At 39.0% G+C, this 19649-nt stretch overlaps 1 protein-coding gene across 14 annotated transcripts in view; it reads left to right on the top strand.

Annotated features, from left to right (window-relative positions):
• The window catches only part of LOC119660586 (GATA zinc finger domain-containing protein 11), a 461215-nt gene that overhangs the window by 366332 nt on the left and 75234 nt on the right, over nucleotides 1-19649 (top strand). For all 14 annotated transcript variants that reach the window (XM_038069255.1, XM_038069254.1, XM_038069253.1 and 11 more), the window contains one exon: nucleotides 14343-14446. In XM_038069255.1, the coding sequence (XP_037925183.1) occupies nucleotides 14343-14446 (104 nt within the window). The remainder of the gene's footprint in view (nucleotides 1-14342; nucleotides 14447-19649) is intronic.

Here is a 19649-nt window from a genome sequence, read left to right as displayed (position 1 = left end):
TCTACGAGCGAAGACAAAAGAAAACAAGAAAGAAACAGAAGCAGTCGCAATTCTCGTTGAGAGCACCGCAAGTGCTAGCTAAGGAACCCAAAACTATCTATGGACACAAGGGAGAAAGTTCTCGTGAGGAGCGGCGACATACACTGAAGAAGTGGCAACCAGTTGAGAGGTAGATGAACTATGCGGTTTTGTGACTGAACCGAAAACAAGATGAAATTGATTATTTCCTTATTCGAATCTTAAGCGAGCATGGCCGTTGTCAGTTTTAGTTGGATAATATTAGTAATATGCGATCCCCTGAAGCTATGTTTTCCAATGGGGTACTGGACGACCATCAAACCTTTTTTACTTGAAGGGGGGATTCAGCAATTCAATGCAGACACAGGCAAGGTTTTCCCGGGCAACAACCGTCTGAAAGACGCTAGGAAATGATGGAAGAGAAATGGAGCCGTGTTGCACATTATGATTGGGTCCTTCTTCACGCGAAGAAAATGAAGGTGGAATTGTGGATGGGTCGGATAAGAAGGGGTTCTTTAAACTAATTGGTCCTTTCTCCCGTACCTGATTGATAGTATGTGCTTAGTTGCGTCAGGTTAGGTAAGTAGGTGAAACTTAAAGTCTAGGTAGCATAGTGATTTTCCTTGTATGGTAGTGGCTTTTTCCCAAATAGTCAATATCAAAAACAATATCCAATGCCTTGGAAACTAAATGCAATCTTAAATCTCATCCTCATCAAATATTCCATATTCCATATGTCTTAAGTTCTTTACTATAGAGATTATTTTTGAAGTGATTGTTCTGCCCACTATATACTATACTGACATATCAACTTCATGAGTTAGAATCTAATTTAAACGTTACTATGTTCAAGATTATTGCGTTTGTCCATTCGTTCTCTCCTGCCCCTGATTTTCACTTTTCTGCCCATTCCGCTGCACCTTTGTTTATGGGCCCTAAACTCGTTACATTTCTTTTAACCACATTGAAAGTAAAATTGAAATCGAAACCACTCCATTTGCCTTGAAATATTAATGTCACTCGATCGAAATTCATTCGGTCGACTGACATCGACAACAAACCCACGATCCTTGCTAGCCATAAGTTGTGCAAGAATGAGTTGTCCGTGGTTGTGTTGATCATGAACTTGAACAATCCCACATGAGCCAATGTAAGATTTGATCACATAACTAACCGAAGAAGTTGAGTCGGAGTGAATAAACGACCGAACTACATCAAACATTCAAACCAGGAGCCTGACCAACCTACCTACTGACAGAGTCACGTTGCAAACATCACACACAACATCGTATCTAATGCGCGGATCCATGTGGGCAAATAAATAGCTAACATGACAAGGGAGACGTACGAAACATATGACATACATATGACTAGTGGGCGAACATCATCATTTTATATGATATCCCAGAAACAATCTTAATAAATTATTACCGGGTGCTAATTGTTCACAAATCGACTTGTCGCTGAATGATTCATGAGATGTAGTCGCGAGTCACGTCTATCTAGGCTGTTGTTTGAGTTGTAAGGCTACATGAGCTGGAGTCGCATGCAACAATGTCACTTAAGCCTGGAAGAATTCCTCGAGCTCATTGACTCTGGCCAGGAGCGGACAAACACTTGTAATAAATGCGTAAACAAACGTGACGTGCAACTCAAGAGAGCCCAGACCATGTGTAAGCGGAAAAATTGCCTTAAGATTCCATTCATGATATGACAATATTTTAATAAATACTATCATTAAACTACTACGTGTTGTGTGAAGGAGTTCAACTCCAGGAGCGTGGAAATATTTGATATATTTCCATTGAAAATTATCCCGCTAATCTGGTGCCTTTGATGCTTTTCATTGTCAAATTGTCCACTATACTCGATGTGAACCCGAGTCCAAAGATATGAAAGGCAGGTGTACAGCAAATGGTATCGCGCTTCAAAGGTACCTTCTTATTGGGTTAATTTTGAAGTCAACCCAGTTGCCCGAGTGCCAAATATGTAAAATTTGTAAGGTAGAAGCAAGCCATGCTAAACATTATGGACGCCATCCCCACGCATGCACTCACCTTATGTATTCGAAAAAGAGGATCTATTCGCAAGTGGTGTAGGGGTTTAGAAAGAATGAGGTTTTGTTATAGTCGAAAATTTGAATCAATTGGATAAAAGCTTAAAATGTCAATTTCTTGCGGAAAATAAAAAGCATGCCACACAATAATGTGAACATACGAACAATGCAAGGAATCTCTGAAGAAGGATCTTGAAATTGATTGATGTGAACAGCGAAGTCAAGTCTATAATCAATTGAAGTGTCCATCGAATTAATCCTATTATTGATTGTCGGTTGAGTAAGTCTTCCCCAGCAAGTCAAGGTTTGCATTTAGATTAGGCTATTATCGTGGGCCCCACATGGGGCGCCGCTTGCAATGACTTTTGTGAAACCTTGAAGAATTACTGAATTGGTTGATTCCAGTTAACAAAAGACTTTGCTATTTTGCAAAGACGATCTCGTCAGAAGCGGATAAGCAGGATGGTCCCTGCCTGTAAGTTGTGTTGGCGCAGAGTATTGACTAGTATGCGCCCACATTTTCAGAATCATAGTCTAAGCTGTATAATTTAATTCGCGAGAAGGTATATACTGATATCCTTTTTGGGATAAATTAGCTCCTGTTTTGCTTTTTCTCTCAGTTAACATTTTTTCCTGGAAATATTTTGAAATCTGTTATTTTCGGCAGCTGATTCATATAATTGTATTACATTAATAAAATATTGCAACCAATGTACCTTAAAGCTAACGCGATGACCTAATAAGACTGATGGAAGTAGCTCCATTTACAGCATTCCATACCAACAACTTTGAACAACAGCTTCATTAAAATTTATTTCAAATTGAAGTGTGTGACTGGTATTGATTGTGGGTGGAATGCTCTTCCACAGCTCTTGACCTAGACTCCACTGACCGTCTTAAAATGCGTTTTTCTTATGCAAAGTCTTTATCAAGTGATTAGTCGAAGTGACCACGATGTCCACATAAAGGGACCATAGTGAGAGCTTGAAACTACGGTTTGACCTTAATTCTAGATTAGACACATTCCCATCTAATTATGCCAATAATAATAATTATATCATAGGGCATAGACGGGGGGGGGGGCATATTGAATGATGCCAGCCGGTGTGGTCTAAAAATAATTGAAATTTCAATTGGAAAATTATTATTTATTAACCAACATCAATTTTGTCCCTTTCAAAGAAATCACTCTCAAATCTAAGAAATTTTTGTTAGCCACTTTTTCCAACCTTAACACTTCTGCAGCTTACTTCGGTGTTCAAATCCTTAAGTTCTTTTGTTTTCAATTTTTTTATTTTTATTTTAACGGTGACGGAACACAATTCTTTCATGTTGCTTCGATAATGGTTCTTTAGGGAAATTTCATTGGGACTGCTGGGTGTTAAGAGTGTTAAGAGTGTTTGAAAAGTTTTGAGCCATCATTGATTTCATTTAGTAGCTCCTGGACGATATCTACGCCAATTGTGAACTGTGTTATAAAATTGCTTCACGCATCAACCCAGCTTTCATAATTTACGGCAGGGTAGCCCATCCTGTCGCTTTCTATGGTTCTGCGTATTGGCCGCTTGTCAAAGACAATGAACTCAATCATGGCTTAATATGCTAGATGATGATTTACGAGCCTCTCGACTCCATCAAGATCAGGGCTATGGTCGAACAAAATAGCGCAATCGATCAAGATGAGTCCACAGTCTTCTAAACGGACAAAGGTTGAAGAGGAAGGGTAAGTCTGACCCTGTCGCGGTGTAAAGTCAATCGTCAACTTCAACGTCTTCGTGTTTTTTTTTTCAAAACCTTTCACCCACTTGTAAACTTTTGCTTTATGAAGAGTAGATTTGCCAAAAGTTACAATCTGTATTTCGACCACGATGTTGCGAATCGCTTGATTTTTCAAACAAAATTCATTGAAAATTGCCAAACTTTTCCCGACGTAAAAATCCGCCGGGTACACCAAAGCACACATAATTTTTCAAATATAAACTAAACATTAAGGGGGGTATAATAAGGAAACCCTATTTGTAACCTACCAAGTGACCGATAGTTCCGCAGCGGATTATGCAGACTACATATGGTCTACTAACTAACTCAAAGATTAAACATTCAAACATCCAAAAATACCGCTTTTAAGATAATTGCATCCTGATGTCAACCCAAGATCACCTGTATCAGGAGAAGAATTTTGCAAACAAACTGCAATAACTTGCTCACTAAGCTAGATTTGGCAGGAGTAGACAAACCTTAATCAACTGGTAACTTCCGACCCAACGTGACCTCGAAGATACTGCCACATTCGAAACGAGAACATTTGCTGTCGATATGGGGTTATGCACATTGTGAAGAAATTGCGGGATGCTTCTTCTATGCTATGATCATGAAATTCGTGCTGACGGCTACTCGTTAGTTCCAATTAGCCTGAACATCCAAATTGAGGTATTATCTGTCTCATATATAAGAAGAAGATGCCACACCAGCAATTATAGAGGTATCACGTTGCTGAGTACATCTATAAGGTATTCTCCTCTATCTTGCTAGACTGGATAGCCCCATACGCCCAGAACATCATTGGTCCATACCAAAGAGGTTTCACTCCAGGCGAATCAGCAACACATCAGATTTTCTCTCTACGGTAGGCGATGGAAAAACAGTTGGTATATGGGCACCAGTTGCATCATCACTTCATCGAATTTAAAGCCGCCTACGATAGCATAGCCAGGGTAAAACTGTACACGACCTTGAAAGAATTCGGTATCTTAACGAAATTGAACTTTGACTAGGCTGGCCCTGACCAATGTGCGAGGCCAGGTAACAACAGCAGGATCACTCTCAAGACCATTCGACGTCAACAACGGCCTACGACAAGGGGATGCCCTATCATCCGTCCTCTTTAACCTGGCCCTCGACAAAGTGATTCGTGATGTTGAGGTAAATGCAAGAGGTACCCGAGACGTACAAACTGCCTTCCTCCAGATCGAGCAGGCGGCGCGAGATCTTGAGCTGAACATCAATGAAGGCAAGACAAAATATATTTTGGCAACGTCAGCACCGAAAACCAACCAACCAACAATATCAAACCGCACTGGTCAAATGGGAAGAATAAAGATAGGAGAATACAGCTTTGAGACCGTTAATAATTTCTCATATCTAGGGTCAAAAATCACAAACGATAGCAGCTACGATGATGAAATCCGCGCACGGTTTTTGTCAGCCAACAGAGCCTATTTCAGCTTACAAAAACTGTTTCGCTCGAAACGTCTCACCACAGGGTCAAAGCTCTTACTGTACAAGGCAATGATCTTGTCAGTCCTCATGTATACATCAGAGACTTGGGTTCTTAGCAAGAAAAATTGCGAACTCTTGGCCTCGTTCGAGAGAAGAATCCTCCGAAGAGTTTTCGGTCCCCTTCATGCGGATGGACGATTACGTAGCCTACATAACGACGAAATCTATGAGCGATACCATGACCGTCCGGTTGTGGATAAAATCCGGCTCAATAGGTTACGGTGGGCGGGTCACTTATTCCGTATGGATGAGGATGACCTCCCCCGGAAAGTTTATAAGTGCAATATCTATGGTAGAAAAAGAAGGCGAGGCAGATCCTGCCTAAGATGGAGATGCCGTAGGTCAGGACGCCAGATAGCTTTTAGGGATATCGAATTAGTGGACCTCGGCGCACAACCGGGATGTCTGGAGCAGTCCTAGACCGGATACCGGTTGTTGCGCTCTTGATGATAATGACAACGGTTAGTAAGAAGTCGGCACGCCACGTGACTGGGCACTTATTGCGGTACTGTTCGCTGATTAGCACTGAATCCACTTTGATCTCCACAGTGAAAATTACATTTCGCAAAGCTATTCTATTCTTAAAGTCTGCTTGGGATTCAGATTCTAAGACTCATACAATCCGCCAACAATCCAATTGGATTAAGGCCTCCAAGTATGTTAGAGCACTTCATTCAAGACCGTAACGGTAGGAGGCAATAAACAAGAGTAAAGCTCACTGCTGGCAGGATCTGGTCGACGACGTGAATGCGGACCCTTGGGGACACGATTATAAACTTGTAAACCCGAAAAATCGGGGCTCTGCGGAAATCCTTTTCACTTAAGACCAAACAGATGGACCGCATTGTACGGGCACAGTTCCCTGCGCACCTGGTATGGGATGATGACGTCGGCGCGGGAAGCGCGGAGGACTGTCCTCTCTACGAAAAGTAAGGAGACCCGAGGACCCGATAGTAATTCAGCGAAAGTATGGAAAATAGTATTCCAAAACCGGCCAGATTTACTGCTCGGCGCATTCAATGTTTACCTGAAAGAGGGCATTTTCCCTGCTCGTTAGAAAGTGGCGAGGCTTGTGCTGATCAGGAAAGGAAAAGGCAACCCCAAGTTGCCGTCTCCATACCGCCTACTATGTATTCTTGACACTGTTGGAAAAGTGCTCGAAAGAAGACTTGCTGAAGCGATATGCGCTGCCGGAGATTTATTTCCACGGCAATTCGGTTTTAGAGCAGGGAGATCCACAGTTCATGCTGTCATGCCGTTCGGCGAGTGGAGGCACATAGCCGCCGAACTCGACGGGTGGGGCTCCTCGTAATGCTTGACGTCAGAAACGTGTTTAATTCCGTAAGATGGCAAGACTTTCTAAGCACACTAGACAATACTTTCTAGATCCCGAACTATCTCTTACGAATGTTGAGAGACTATCAGAAGAACTGCTCTATAAAACGCTAGAGGGTCAGAGGAGGATGGACATCACGTCAGAGGTCGCATAGAGATCCATCCTAGGGTCGGACCTCTGGAACGCTACCTATGATAGTCTACTTAATAATTTCTCCGAGGGGTAAGCGGTTTCAACCTTGCACTGGAAAAAAACCGAAGTAGTCATCCTGAGTAGAAAGAGAATTCCAACCCTACGTTCCATATCGTCCGGCGAGTCGATAATCGAGTCAAAACCAGCGGTAAAGTACCTAGGGCTGACTCTTGACTCAAAAATGAGCTTTTTTGAGCAAATCAAATCAACAGCGAACAAGGCTTCAGCTGATGTTTCGGCTTTAAGTGCGCTAATGGCAAATATTGGGTGTCCTTCGTCTAGCAGGCGACGTCTCCTGATGGGTTCAACGCAGTTTGTCCTATTCTAACGCTCTTGGCAAGGAGGTATATCCAAAACGTCCCGCGCAAGTACAGAGACGGGGAGCTTTGTGGGTGGCGTCTGCCTACCGCATTGCCTCTGAACGGGTCGTGATGGTGATCGCGGGAGTGATCCCCGTTACCCTTCTTGCTAAAGAGCGTCAAGCCATATACAAGTGCAAGGGAGAAAAGCTGAAGGAGGTGGATGCTCTTGAAGAACGGCAACGCATCCAAGACGACTGGCAGCTCTGTTGGCATAATGAAACTAGAGGCAGATGGACTGTGCAGGTCATCGGCAACTTAGGTCCGTGGCTGGATCGGAAGCATGATGTGGCTGACTATTTCCTTACCCAGTTCTATTTAATCACAGGGGATCTCTATCCAGACGACATTGTCGAGGAGATACTGAGGAGTGCTGAAGAGTGAAGTCTTGTTACCCACTACGTTTGGATCCTTTTCTTTGCTAAAAAGATAGAGCTTGATCAATGGAGAAGCCGGATGGCGGGGGGTTCCTTGAACTGCCAGTTCCATTCCTCCTCTCCGCTCACGTTGGTGAAAAGAATTCCCTGATTTGAAGGCTGCGCAAGGCGAGAGAGTTCGGGGTCTAGCCTGAAGTAATGTGACAAACGGTTCCAGGCTAGCTCTTTGGCGATGGTGAGGTGTTTAGTTGGTAGTCCGACGACGTACCGTTCCGGGAGTCTAACACTCTGTGCGTAAATACATTCACAAACTCTACCCCCCCCCCCCCCCCTCCTAAAAAAAAACAAAACAAATAAAAACCCATAGTAGGTAATGTGATCCGCATTGCGTTTCCTCCTGATTATTATCCTGATTTGAAGCAGGTACTCATTCACAACTGAGTCGATTGGTATTTGACGTCAAATTACGCGATCTTCCTTACGACAGCCTTGTGCTCTAACCTATTCTATTCTAATGTATAGACAGAAAGTACATAACTATTCCAACTTTTGAATCAGGTAAATCATGAGTTTTTCCAATGGCATATTACACAATGTAAGGATTCTTGATTCTTGTAGAAAGTAACGGGAGCTCGCGTCAAAAGATAATAATGATTATTAACCAAAAGTTAAATGCGATTCCGAGGGCGAGGAATTGAACATACGGGTCTCCCATGCAGAGGCAATTAATTTCCCTAATAGTTTGCTTCTTTCAAAATGGAAACGCTTGGAAATCAGAAATGATAAGAAATTAGAATTAACCAAAACTTTTCTTTTTCCAAAAATTCTTTGACTGTCATTCATATTCTGGAATTATTTCTTTCACATATTTTCCTCTACACCGTGAGCAGTCCATAAAAACTCAACTCTTTTGAAGTTACATTTGATCCAAACAAACAAATGAAACATATACAAAACAGAATGTCCAAAATCCTTCAATCAACGTCCACGAATGTTTAAAAATATCGACTTGTATTTCGCCGCGTGCAGAAAGGTGGATTGTTGTTTTCTTAACATTTGTGACCACCAAAGCTTAAATTTCAGTTTCGATTTCGGTGATCCTCTTGATTTACATACGATTCCCGAAATACTTTTGGTAGGTACCGTGAAGCAGGGTCACTGTGTTTCGTCATTTTACTGTGATTTACAGGGTGCATGAGCTGAATAAAAATGCAGGCAAAACGGGACCTGATAGCTTATTATCAATAAATTCTTAGAATTTACATAGGTTCAGTTGCTGATACATGTACTATACCCTGTTTAGCTAAATATTTTACGTGTGAATTGCTAACAACATTAAATACCCTAATGTAGCCCCACGTGCCCGTAATATATTTTCAGATGTTTTGGCGCGTTTCTTCCATAGAAGTTAGTATCTTCAATTTATTGGAATTCCAGCCCAATTATTCTTCACCATGTATAATAGATGCCAAACTTTTCAACCAAAAAATCAAATTGTTGGATACCTTCTCCACTTTACTCTGTACATCAAACGATACACATCTTAGATATTGTCTTCAATTGAAATTGAACCAAAAATTTGAAATTCTGGAATTGTCCGTTGAGGCTTTCGATTTCAATTGAATTCGACTTTTATTGTCCACATGTCAATTTATCCAAAAATCGAATCAAATTAAATAATAAAGGAAGACATGGCAATGCATATAGGTGAACGGATTTGCATACATATATATTTATAAGGAGTTCTTCGTGTGTTTAGTAACACGTGAAAATTTGGGAATTTGAGTTGAAACGTAAATCGTTGGGGAGTATTGACCGGAATATTGCCCTGGTTTCATATTCTAATAAGGTGCGGATAAATTCTATTGAAAAATTAGAAATTTAATGGAAGATTTCTATATTTAAACGAAAGAGAATCAGGAACATTATGAATATTTTTAAAAAGCAGAAAGTGACCTTGAATGGCTGCTAAGGTGTTAAGAATTATTAAATTTTGTGCGGTTCTTATTTCTCTGGTAGATTTACACCCAATGTGAAAGGAAATGAACATGGACGTTGCTTATGATCACATGATCATTCCAATTGACTACTGAAATTATTAGGCCAAAAATATATTTCCTATCAACCCTTCTTTGAAGGGTTTCGCAACATATGGGCGGGCATTATCATGTTGAAAAACCATCTTGTCATGTCTTTTGTCATATTCCGGCGGTTTTATTTTCAACGCTCGACTTAAATTTCTCGTGATGATTTCGTTCACATAAAGCAGCTCATAATACATGGCGCGCCTGTGATCCCAACAAACGCAGAGCATGAGCTTCGATCTGGGAACATTCGGCTTTGCCGTCGATGTTGATGCTTGTCCAGGGTAATCACATAACTTGCTTCACCAAATCCTCTCATCTTTAAATTCCCCGGAAACCGGTAAATCTATTTAAACATTATTCAACTGCAATACATAAATTCTCAAATATGGGCAGCATATGCAGCCCATATTTGTACTTTGCCTAACGGATCGACTCAGGAAATTGCTAAGAATTTCTGTACATATCTTATTGTTGGCATTGCTGCAAGAAAGTTGAACGCAGGCAGCATGGGGTGGTTATTGTACAAAATGTAAGTGATGGATATATTTTTTTTTGTTTCTATTATTTGAGATTTTATCGAGTTTTGTTTAAATTCCTGGAGTTTTTGGATTTCCGGCTTCCATATTAGGAAAATCCATCCGAATTCAGTGGGGAAAAGCGAGTAGTAAATCCTTCAAGTGGAAATCGTCTATCTGGGGGAGTCTGAATTTAGTGCACGAAGAAAAGAAGTAGTATGTGCGGAAACAGCAACTCCAACTATTCTCGTTTATATCCTTTCCGAATTTGTGTTTATTGTTTTGCCTGTGCCAATATTTTGAAGCACATTTTACCTGTTTTCCTCCTTTCATTGTGAATTTTACCGTATTTAAATTTTCTTTCTTGAAATTTTAGTTTAGTACTTAATTTATGATATCTTAGTTATTTCCCATTTCTTTAAGAAAAAAAATGGCAGGATACGAAGCATTCATTGTGCTAAACATGTAACTATATACTTTATCTATTTAGTCGGTTTCCGCTTTATTGCTTAAGCGGTGAAATTTCTGCGAAGGCATCAAATCACTGACAAAACTCAAAGCTTTTCTTCTTTTGAGAATGTACTTATCACGTCGTTATTTATAGACGATCTAAATTGCTGGTCATTTAATTACTAAATTGCAACCGTATTTATCACTCGTTCTGTACAGTTCACGTCCTTTTCAAAGAAGAATACATGCTCGGTTAGTTATTTGTAGTAAACATGACTATACACTGTTGTTCGATGATACTGAAATAAGACTGGAACTGTTTAAAGGCAGTACATTAACACTACTCAGAGGTATACTTTATCTATATGACCTGGAGATGTCAAGGATGGACTTTCACAGTCAACTTCGCGGTGTCTTTAAGTTTTTGTGTTAACTTGGTTCTCAACTCCAACTGTCTTTTGGCCATCGATCAATTCAGTTGATTTATTAGAACTTGGAAAGGCTGAACTCATCCTACAATGCAGGCTTCTATGCCTAATTTCAAATGTTCCTCTACAGGCATGTGAATCGTCGTGAAAGCGGTACAGATTGCTATCAAGTATTTGCTTATTTCATGTAAAAAATATCATAGTCAAGTGATCTCTCATCGAAGAAAGTAACGATCACGCAGCACAAGACCGTCGTGGATTGGAAGTTCATCATGGTGAAAACAACATCTTTTCTCAAGCTGGTTTCGAAAACTCAGTTGCCATGTAGGGTCCCGGAATCTGTCACGAATAGAAAAATCTTGGGATTACGGAGGATAAGGATGCTTTTCGGTCTGCTAACTGCAAATGAGACGATGCTTTTCAAAATCGTTGAAAAACGTTTTCGCTCATACCATGCATAGATCAATTTTTAAGGTTTTGTGTAAACACAGGAGACGGTTATAGTGATTGACACCAAATTTGGTAGAAAGATGGAAACTGTGAACGCTCACGCATATAGTGAGTTATATCCTTTTACGTCGAATTTAAGGGGGGGGGGGTCCCCATACATGCAAAAGGGGGGTATACATTTTTTTTCATCAAATATAGTCAGGTGGGCGATCAAACTAAAGGTCTCGGTTAGTACTCTTCGAAGCCGGTTTTAGTTTCGACATTTGTTGGAAAGGTGGGGAGCGCGGGGGGTTCAAAGTGATCATTTTTTTAACGAACCCATTCTCAGAGACTACCCAACCGAAAAATCTGCAAAAAAATCAGGGGGCTGCCACTACATGGTGCCTGGGCTCCGAAATACCCTCCATACCGATACCGGTTCAAATAAAGTTAATAATGGTACATTACTATCATTTTTGGTAATTGGCAGGAAAACCCCCCTTAAGTTCACCATAGAATCACGAAATTTAGAGCATAATCCTACCAAATTTTGTGAAAATCGAACTATTATTAACAAAGTTATATTAGGTCAAAGCTGTCGCCTCAGTGCAAATTAAGACTTTGAATGTCAATATCACTTGAAAGTGGGTATATGCATATATTAAGTGCTACATACTAATGGGACCAATGCACACTCAAATCGCTATATAAAAGAAATACACAAAACCTTTCATACCTGAAGTATCTAGCTTCCAGTTTCCCGACATGTTTTTCTTTACAATAGCCACTGCCCATATCTTCTGACCAAAGATTTGTTTGACTTAAGGGGACGTAGCGGGTTTAATTTTTGTAAACTTTTATCTTTTATTATTGATTTTGGTTGAAAATACATTTGAAAATATATGGTACGAAATTGGAAGTCATATTCGATTTTAAAAATGAGTAGCGAATATAGTGCGGCAGGTCAAAGTCGCATTTGGAGCCTCTCACCTCTCACTTGATTCGGATTGTGTACTGAAAAGTCAGAACTGTCAATACTGTAATAAATTTTTAAACGCGTTTTTCTCAAAACATAGTTTTTGGGTTGGCGTGGCGGATTGAAAAAATCACTTGACTATTTGCTTTGCAAATTTTACTATGTCATTGTACACATTCAAAGTAATAGAATGAACCTTGCAGACGGAGATATATGATAAATATTTTGAATTACATCGGGTTTCTGGCGCCAAAAACTGAAAAATTTGAAAAATCCCCGCCATTTTGTTATTTTTTGGCAAAATTTTTTGATTATGGTTTATTCTATAGCAAATTTTATGCTGATTAAAAGCCTATTTTTTGTTATTTTTTTACTTCTCAGTAACCTGAAATCATTCCCGCCTGACTGGTGATAATTTTCTTCTCTTTATATATATTTTATCATCAAATAAATTTTATTTGTCGGAGCCATACCTGGCTCGATGGAAAATTAATGCTAAAGGATCGAGGACTTACTATGTTCTTTGAACGCTGCTCAATCAAATATATTCCGTCCTCCCATTCCTTCAGTTCAAGTGCGGCTAAGTATAATAATTATTGGTTAGTTGCAGATTCCACTTAGATGAGCGGTTGTATAATAAACTGCAATTGGAATGTGAGGTTCAGATCTGGATAACCATCTACATTATGGCGGACTGGATGAATTTGGGAGACATTTTCTTCCACTTTTTGGCCCACAAAAGCTAAATCTGATGAGTAGCCTCTCTTCTTAGTGAAATCTCAAGTCGTTTATTTTCTTGGAATTAGAGTGCTAATCAAAAAAAGGGGTTCCGCCATCAAGTGGATTGCGCAGGCAGAACTCCCGCCATCCTAGCACAAAGTTTAGTTTTGCTTGGGCCGGCTTAGACCTGAACTACCGAGCAGTTTTTCGTCTTCATATAATTCGGATTGCATCACGTGGATGATCTGAATCTATACAAGTAAGCAAATAACTATTAGTAACGACTTCAATTACGCTGTTCCTAAAGTACAGGTGGCGTCTGATGAATTGCCTCTGCCCTGGATGAAACTACAGTTCATCTGTTTTGTACCAAAATGGAGCGAAAATCGCAGACAGGAACGGCGAGAACTGCATTACACTCCAGCACGTTGGGAGGGATGGGGTTGGGATTTTCCAATGTATTCATTCTACTTATCAAAAATGGCATCTAGAAATGCTGATTGCAGAACAGTTGTGAGCTATAAAAAGCAACTGTCTGAAAATGAAGCAACAAAAGAAAGAAAAATTGTCTGCAAACGAGATAGTTTTTACCCTGAAAAGGAACATATTTTATCAAATTGAACTAATATTGGTGGAAGGATATTTGTTCAGAAAAGCCCTGATGGTTGTTTTGGGATTTAGCAGTCCCTGAGTATGGTATGAAGAGAGAGTTTGGTAATTATCAGTGTTTTTAGAAGTATAGTAATTTTATGCCTGAAGTACATCTCAGAATCTGTGATATCATTTTGAACAAAGCACGAAAGAAACCAGCAAATTTGAAGAAGAAATCCAAGAAGAAAATAACAAAAAATAACTTATTAATACACAATAGTAATTTCAATTGTATAAGTTTGAATCTTTTGAGGAAATCTATCCTCGTCCTAAACACATTATTCATAGTGAGACTATTACGGAAAAGTTATCAGAACTATTTTCGTAAAGGACAAATAAAAATATGGTTGTGGCTGCCCTATGCAGGGTATTACTGATACTCAAGAATAAATTACATACTTGGATAAGCCTATTTAATTATTCCCATAATCAACACATATCATTAACTTTGTCTTATCTTTTATTTCAGCAATTCTGCAACGTACCACGGTCAACGTCGGGCAAATAAAAATTCAAGGTGTCGCCACATGCTTATTTCTGTGCATGGATCAATGTGGTGCTGTCTATGGTTCGGTGAGTAAGTTATACTTTTATTTTTTTTGGATTTCCCTGGTGTATTCAAACAACCATTCTCCTCGCGCCTTTTTATTCCTAACTCAAATTTATATCCCGAACTACCTGGAAAATGAATGATGCAAGGTGAGTGTGGTAACAACCACAGTTGTGTTAACGTGCCTACGCCATTCCGTGTTTTCCTGAAAGTTCGTAAGGAGAAAAACTTCATGAGACCATAAGCGAACAATTTCCACCATTTCGTCAGACTGTTTGTATGATGTGGAAGCTAACAAGAATTCCTGTAAATGTTTCACTTGAATCTGGCCTGTCTGCAACTCCCAATTTCGGGGATTTGTTATGATAATTAGTTACGTTAAACCAATAAATGTGGTCATATGTAATAGTACTATACATCGCCATGGAAATTTAAATTATTTTTCTCATAATATGTTTTTTTTGTGGAATTGATTTGATATTTATGTAGTTTGGTTACCACATTGCAAATATTTATGTATATAAGCCACATATAATGTTTTCCTGAATTCTAGGGAATTCGTTCAGTTAGTTGACATAATCACTTGTAATTAAATTAGATAATCCTTTGGGAACAAAACCATATCGACCAACAAATAACTTTTTTTTTAACTTCATACTCGTCGTTAAGGGAGTTTATCCTTGCGAGATTTCTTTAAAGCCAGCAAAAGAAATGGTAGCTTTAGGGTACCACATCTGAATTATCAGATCATTTCTCGTTCTTTCATACCAATTCGTCGAATGCAATAGATTTAAAAGCGCACATTTTCTGTTAGAGTCACCTATGTCCCTTTAATTCGCAATTTCACGGAGGAGCTTAAATTTGCGTCTCATGTTTGTTTTTATTTTCTCAGTAACGGTTCGGAATTGAAACAATCTAATTGCCAACAATCTATTCTGAGTTCCAGGTGCCAGACGCAACGCGACCAACTTTGGTGGTTATTATTTTCGACGGTGCGATGGTTAAGTAGATTAAATGTCAGCCTCGTTACCTAGGGCTTGAATGCAGTCGTCTTTACGACTTGTTCAGGATTAAATATGCTGGGACTGAAAGTGAAGCACATCCGCAGTTAAAATAAAATGTTAAAATAATGGAATTACTTTCTATTATTTTTTAATAATTAACGCTAGACTTGGCGATATCTGGCCTTAGAATTAGAAGATCTATCCAACGTCTGCCTAAAAATGTTTAGTCAGACTTATCATAATTAAAACATAAGCAAATTAGCAAGCCCAGGATTTAGCTTGGCAAATCTGGCTAGAAACAATGTCGTGAATTGCCCAATCAACAAACGCCGATGGCATTTTAAAGTGTATGTAGCAGTAAATACCAGATTTTCTACCTCACTTTGGAGAAATGTAGTAAACAAGCTACTTCGCTTTGCTCACGTTTCTAAATCAGCTTTAGATATATATGTTAATGGCTCGTTCTCCAATCAGATGGTCTAGGAAGTTCATATCACATGAGGCTGTTAAATTTCGGAGGGCAGTACGGTGAAAAACATGTGTATTTTTTGCAATTTTCATACAGTTGCTAACACATTCAAGAACCCGAGGTTCTTTCTTATTACAACATATTAAATAGAAATTTGTAAAAATTGGTGTTCAGGTATATGTACTGGTTCAATTGCGACAGATGGTTGATTCGTAAAGAAGGACATTGCGCAGCATTGTAGGTATCATATGTCTGTGAAACGAACTGTTTATATAGAATATCGGACACTCTCCCAGAACATATATGGAGGTTTCATCGCACTTCGCACATAACTTGTAGGCAATGTCCATAAATATCCCTAGCTTCCCCAGGTGATAGTTTAATCGACAGTGACCAGTAAGCATCCTCACTATAATCTTCTTTGTGAGGGCTAAGCATTCCTTTGTGTGCTTGGGTTTGTATCCCCGCATAAGCACCCTGGACTGCCCCATTCCTGGTAATTTATATATGTAGTTCCTTCAGCCGTTGCATTTCATTTTTTATGTCATAACCACGAACCTGTTTCCGATTCCACAGAAGGGTTATGGTCCATGCAGAGGCGTCCCTACTCCCTTCTATAATAGGTCAATTCGTTTGCTGAGTATCCAGACCTTATTGTGCGAGCCGAACGTGTTCCATACCAGTTTAGACTTCACCTGGTTGAACCTAAGTGCCTGTCAGAATAGTAATGTCCTGCTCCCCATAGTTCTTTCGAAACTTGAAGGAGGCCTGTCTATGGCATATAATTCCGCCTGGAATATGCTAGCGTGTTTACCCATTGATTCAAAGTATGTTCTCCTTGGACTAGACTCCGACATCCGCTTCCTCTGCTATGAGGTATCCGCCAAGATACCAGGTAATCATTTGCTAGATTAAGCTATATGTACATTAGGCCTTACGCAAACTAAAATGGTATACTGGTTCCATGAATAAATTTCACTTCGGTTCAAAACTGGTTATCGCATCAAGTTAAATTTTATTTTTTCCTTACTTTTTCAGTGAACAAAATTCGTTTTTCTTCCTGACTACTTCTAGATTTATTTTCTTTTAATTTTTTTTCCACATCCATGAGCCATCGCTATCGATTCCTAGCAAGAAACCACGATTTTCCAAGCACCTTGTATTCCTTATTCGCTGTTCTACGCCACCTATTTTTAAAGCCCCAATTAGTCGGTCATCCTGAGATAATGGGTTCCAATGCATGACATAACCCGCAGCAGAGCTGTCACAGTTTCCCGTGTGGCTTATTGGCAGTCACTTTTACCCTGTGATCACTTATTGATTCAATGAAAATAGCGAAAAATCCAATATCGTTGATAATGAAAGGAAAGTTCAACTTGAAGTGATAATAATGAAAAGTGCATAAAGTATAAATTCTGGATTGATCTCTGATATAGCTTACCTTAAATTATGTTCATAGCTTCCCAGCTGCTAAATTCTGGGATGCCCACATCAATCATTTCTTTTTAGTACAGATCTGGTTCAGCTTTCGTCGCATTCAGTAGCTGTGCCGACTCGTCTAGACTGGACTCGTCAATTCTCTTGGTCATAATCTTAATGCAACTGCAATCACGAGATGAGGTATCAATTCCCCGGTGGTTATGAGTACGATGCGGCATTGGTAGCGAGTATTCTCATTTGACATGTCTTCATAGGGAGTTATGTTGTAGACGTTACCATCATGTCACCAACTGCTTTTTACACAAATATACGAGCTATTACAGCATAATTTATCCAAAAGAATCCAATCCCAGCAATGTAGATCCACCACTCGAGGAAACTCAGGAAAAATCACAGGCTACATAGTATCCTTGCGGAAAATTTGAAATGATAGCAACTATCCTGAACGTAGCAATATAAATAGTTACAAAAGCTTATTATGGACTTACTATGAGCCTGGACGACCCGTAATCCCGGGATTTGTTTAATCTCTTTTCTGAAAATTTTAGAACCGGAAATTCGGAACCGAAATGTCAATATTCTATGCTCTTCGGGTTTGGTTTCCATTCAAAATGGCACTTTGAGATTTCACTTTATGCTTGATAGTGTGATGCCATGGGACAGTGTAGTCAAATCAACTGAGTTTCCTTTAACGTTAACTTATGTATCATTTCAGGCAAACATTTGCCACCATTGCGGAACTTCAAAGGAACATCTTCAGTATTTCGTTTCAAGCGGTATATTATCTCCAATTTCATATTGTCTATGATTTTTAAATTTATATATAAGGTGGCAAGTAACATCTAGTAACCACATCTGCCACGCTGCTCACAGGGCAGAGGCAAGGCAGCGTTTGATGAGTAGCCTCTGCCTTTATTCATTGTAATATAGTGGAGTCGGGAAGGGATAAGAAAATTGGAAATGGAATGATAGAAATTATGAAAAATACTGGATAGTATAGTAATAAAAGTTAAATGTCGCCAACAATTAAAGAGGATTCTCCTTCAGCCCGGGATAAGACAATAAGGAAGCAAATGTGATTCGTATAACTCAACACGACGCCAAGACATTGATTATACTATGTAATAAATCTACTGTTAAATATATTCTCAGTTAACCTCTAGGAAACTAAGCATATACCAAATTCAGCGAATCACGAAATTCGTGTCCTTTTCCGGGTTCTACTTAATAACGTATATATTGGCTTTTAAAGCTGTTCGCCAATTTTTTTGATTTTTGAGTATGTAGTGTCAGCGCTTAATACGAATCGTCCACCAAAATCTAAAAGGTACTTTCTCTATCCAAATTAGGATTTTTTTATTTGACAGATAAACGTCAATTGTTGGTGTTACATGCTGGGGAAAGTTATAGGGTACATAATTATATATGTACATGGTAAAATCTACAATAGTTCCTTTGGTTTAGCGAATCTATACAAATGATCTTAGATTGTATTCAGATTGTTTTGTTTTCCCCGTTTCCAAGTTCATTCACACCAAAAATGGAGTTATCAACCCTCTGGACTATAATAAATTTATATCTCCAGCAGAAAAACAGACCAAATAAAGACGTAAAACCTTTTTGAAAATTTCATTGCGTAATTTATTTTAATATTTTCAAGTGCTTGACCCCATTCAATTTTTGTCACTTCTCTACTTCAGAAAGATCATTGAACAGATTGCAATTTGTTTAAATAAACTGAATTTCTCGGTTCACTTAGGAAAGCAACACTCAAGAATGTTGACTCTGTGTTAATCATGTAGTCCTTTAGATTTGAGTAAACCGGAAAAATAAAAAAAGCCAGCAGATACCAAATAGGAAAATAACGTTCAAGCTCAACTTAATCATAATCAGTTTCATACAACGTAGAGACATATCAAAGGAATCAAAGTTTCGAACCGTGAGTGATATGTTTCCATACCAATCACTAAACAATATTGAAACTCACAACGAATCTGTCAAAAAAAATTAAAATGTGAATGCCATTGCTCTGATAAGACCGCATGTGGACTCTATCAAAAGCACACAAACGGGGGTTAGAGGTTGTGAAAACCAGTCATATATTATTGAATAGTTTAGTTTTTCTACACAATTTGTTGGAACATGGTTAATGCGATTAAAAATCAATTACGAAATGATACCGCGGTCAAACGGTTTCTGTGATTTATGACTGTTTCATTCTGCTTCATTCTTCTAAATATAGAACTATTTTGGACATTCACTGCGAAACTGACTTGATTATTTTAAATTTCCTATCTTTACAGCCATAGCACG

The sequence above is a fragment of the Hermetia illucens genome, chromosome 6 (assembly GCF_905115235.1).
Source record: "Hermetia illucens chromosome 6, iHerIll2.2.curated.20191125, whole genome shotgun sequence".
Lineage (NCBI taxonomy): Eukaryota > Metazoa > Arthropoda > Insecta > Diptera > Stratiomyidae > Hermetia > Hermetia illucens.
The sequence above is the reverse complement of the archived record's forward strand: the minus strand, read 5'-3'. Positions and strand labels throughout refer to the sequence as shown.